The sequence below is a fragment of the Eucalyptus grandis genome, chromosome 2 (genome assembly GCF_016545825.1).
Source record: "Eucalyptus grandis isolate ANBG69807.140 chromosome 2, ASM1654582v1, whole genome shotgun sequence".
In the NCBI taxonomy this organism is placed as follows: Eukaryota; Viridiplantae; Streptophyta; class Magnoliopsida; order Myrtales; family Myrtaceae; genus Eucalyptus; species Eucalyptus grandis.
Window position 1 is genome coordinate 37,443,653 of NC_052613.1, and position 3,184 is coordinate 37,446,836.

Genomic DNA, 3,184 nt, shown 5'->3' on the forward strand with positions numbered 1-3,184 from the left:
TCTGTTCTGTAATAGTATCTCAAAAGCCCCTGGGACAGGACTTTGAAACATCAGATTCAATCCAATTTCTGTTATGTTTCAGCGTTCGCGCTTTGCTAAGCCTTTCTGTTCAGGCAGCTTGGAGAAGCTTTCCTTTCACGTGTCGAATGCCGTTATCTCAAATGAGTTCTGAACTCATTCCCTTCATCTGACTGCGAAACTTCCTTTCTTTTTTCAAACCGAGTTTGAGTGAACCTAACAGAAGCAATGAAGCACGATGAAAAGTCAGACCTTCTGCACGTCGCCATCGTCGCCATCAATCCTCGTCACCGCCACACCTCCTCCCGCGGGGCCCACCTCCGGCACACGCTTCTCCCACAAGCCTCCCTCCCCTCCCTCCCTCCCACTGGCCCACCATGGTCGCTTCAAGAACGAAGCCACACCACCACCCGGGCATCCCTCGCCGCGCGCATGGACGACGACGACGACGACCGCCGCCGCCCTTTTCTCGACTCCCCCGCCGGGCCCCTGCCGGAGCGGACCGCCGAGGACCACGACCTCTCGCGCCCGTTCGCGCGGCCCCACGACGGCGGGGACCAGGCGCGGCCTCCAGCGCTGCCGGACGGCCCCGGCGATGTCCGTGGTGAGCGACCTCACGAGGCCCGGGGGACCCGCGACCCCCCGCGACCCGAACCCGAGGCCCGGGTCCGCGTCCGGATCCGTCGTCAGGCAGGCCCTGTTCTTCCTCTGCGTCTACCTCCTGCTCGGGGTCGGCATCTACGCGTTCAACCGGGACCGGTTCTCCGGCGTCGAGACGCACCCGGTCGTGGATGCTCTCTACTTCTGCATCGTCACCATGTGCACCATCGGTTACGGGGACATCGCCCCCCTCACCCCCGGGACCAAGGCCTTCGCTTGCGTGTTCGTGTTGGTGGGTTTCGGCTTCATAGGGATCTTGCTCAGCGGGGTCGTGAATTTCGTGCTCGATCTGCAAGAGAACATGATCCTGACCACCGCGAGATTGAGCGGCGAGGGCGGCGGGTCCGGCGCCGTGAATTACTTCGTCGATGTCGAGAAGGGGAGGATGAGGATCAGGCTGAAGGTGGGCTTGGCGCTTGGGGTGGTGGTTCTGTGCATTGGGATGGGGGCGTTGGTGCTCTGCTTCGTGGAGGGTTTGGATTGGCTGGACTCGGTTTACTTGGCGGTTATGTCCGTCACCACCGTCGGGTACGGGGACAGGGCCTTCAAGACTTTGCCCGGGCGGCTCTTCGCCGCAGTTTGGCTGCTCGTCTCGACGCTGGTGGTCGCAAGGGCGTTTCTTTATCTGGCCGAGGCGAGGATCGATAAGAGGCACCGGAGGATTTCGAAGCTGGTGTTGCACAGGGATGTCACCGTGGAGGATTTTTTGGCGGCCGATTTAAACAACAGTGGCTTCATCAGGTAGGATGCACGATTCCAGCTCCTTATGTTAGTTACAAGTAATTAGGTGTTTGAGTGTTGACTGGTTTGATTAGTTTCTAAATTAAACTAAATGTGATAGCTGCATTGCTGCACCAGATGAGTTGGATTACAGAATGTCAAGTCAAATTAGAAAGAAGCATTTCGTATTTTGAGATCTAAAAATCAGCCATCCAACGTATTTGTTTCCTTATTGAGACGTTGATGAACGTGAGGGCTTTATGTGGCAAGTACTAAGTAGCTTTTGCTTTGCGAGTGCTTTCTCAAGTGTTGTCCAGTGCTGAGTCTCCCATAAAGTTGGCTCGAAAGTGTTCTGATTTTATGAATTAATTACTCGAGGTCTTGTTAGTTGTTCACTTTCTATTCATATTAACATAAAAATATACCCATTCGACTTACTGCAATTGGCAATGGAATTTTAATACCACACTTTAGAATTCAAAGGCATTGCTCTCCATCAAAAGGGCATAAACTGGGACTGGGATGATTTGCCTTGTTAGTTGTGAAGAGGTGGATGTATGATTTCAAACAGTATGGTGCATTACCATTCGAAAGCTTCTTTATGAACTGTTCTCTCATTGTACATATGTGTATACAGCCGTTTCTGTTCACTGCACATATCCTTGCTGAAAATCAAAATCAAGAGAGGTAATTTACCTCTTTTGTAGGTAGAAGGCTTATCTCAATAAGTCTGTCCTTTCAATGTATAGATTTCCTGATTTTCATAGAAGTTATTAACTTTACTTCAGAAGTTGCTATGCTGTTTAATCAACATTTGGCTTTTGGCCAAAGCAGTGTAATCAGATCGAACATTTCTTGTCCTAGACCGGCAGCAGCAAGTAATGTTAAAAACAATCTGCTGTCTTGTGCAGTAAATCGGAGTATGTTTTATACAAGCTGAAAGAAATGGAGAAGATCAGTGAGACAGACATATTACAGATATGTGATCAGTTCAGCAAGCTTGATCGAAACAACTCTGGAAAAATAACTCTTCTGAATCTCTTGGACAATCACCTGTGATGACAAAAAACAGGGGAAGGTTTCATTCGACCACAAAGAGCAGTGCAATGCTTGCTTCATTTTGCAAGATAGGCAAGGGATGAATATGCGGAAGATAACCCGAACGTTGTCTTTGGCAAGATTACTAGGTCCTGCAAATCTGACCGCCTTCACGGTGCATGTTATTCTTGTGCCAAAAGCTGTACATATGCATTAAGTGTACTTATGTGACGGTAGGTTGACAATGAACAAAAAATGAAAAGGAGAGCATCTTTTTCCCTCCACCATTGCTACAGATCAAGGGTCATAATCCGAGGAAGTGCTATATCTGTCTGCGTTAATTCTCTTTTCATGTAAATGACATTGAAATGGGACAATATTATTGGAGGAGACTTGATGCTTCAGTTGATAGCGTCCTTTTAATTTCCTTTTATCTGGTGATTGCTATGAAAGTCACATCGGATGTTTTCAATGAGTTGTACTGAAGCACCAAGGAAACATCCGGTTTGCTGTGGTATAACCTTTATCAGGAGACTCACTCTGCCATAGGAAAGCCATGCTGTGAAATGTTTAAGGAATGTGCGGTGAATGATGCAGCTGCAGCAACTTCTTGTTGCCACTTGAAAATAATAGAAAGCAATGGCCTTTAGGAGAACTAATCATTGGAAGACTGAAGAAGGATTGTTTTTATTTCAGCCTGACTGAAATGAATCCAAAGGGTCCAGAACAACTGGAGTTGCAGACCACA

General features: G+C 48.6%; 1 protein-coding gene across 1 annotated transcript; it reads left to right on the forward strand.

Annotated features, from left to right (window-relative positions):
- The first annotated feature begins 241 nt into the window (after positions 1-241).
- On the forward strand, positions 242-2,907 carry LOC104424628 (two-pore potassium channel 5). The gene is made up of 2 exons (XM_010037099.3): positions 242-1,419; positions 2,310-2,907. The coding sequence occupies exons 1-2, from the start codon at positions 257-259 to the stop codon at positions 2,455-2,457; spliced, it is 1,311 nt and encodes a 436-aa protein (XP_010035401.2). The 5' UTR covers positions 242-256; the 3' UTR covers positions 2,458-2,907.
- Positions 2,908-3,184: the final 277 nt, after the last annotated feature.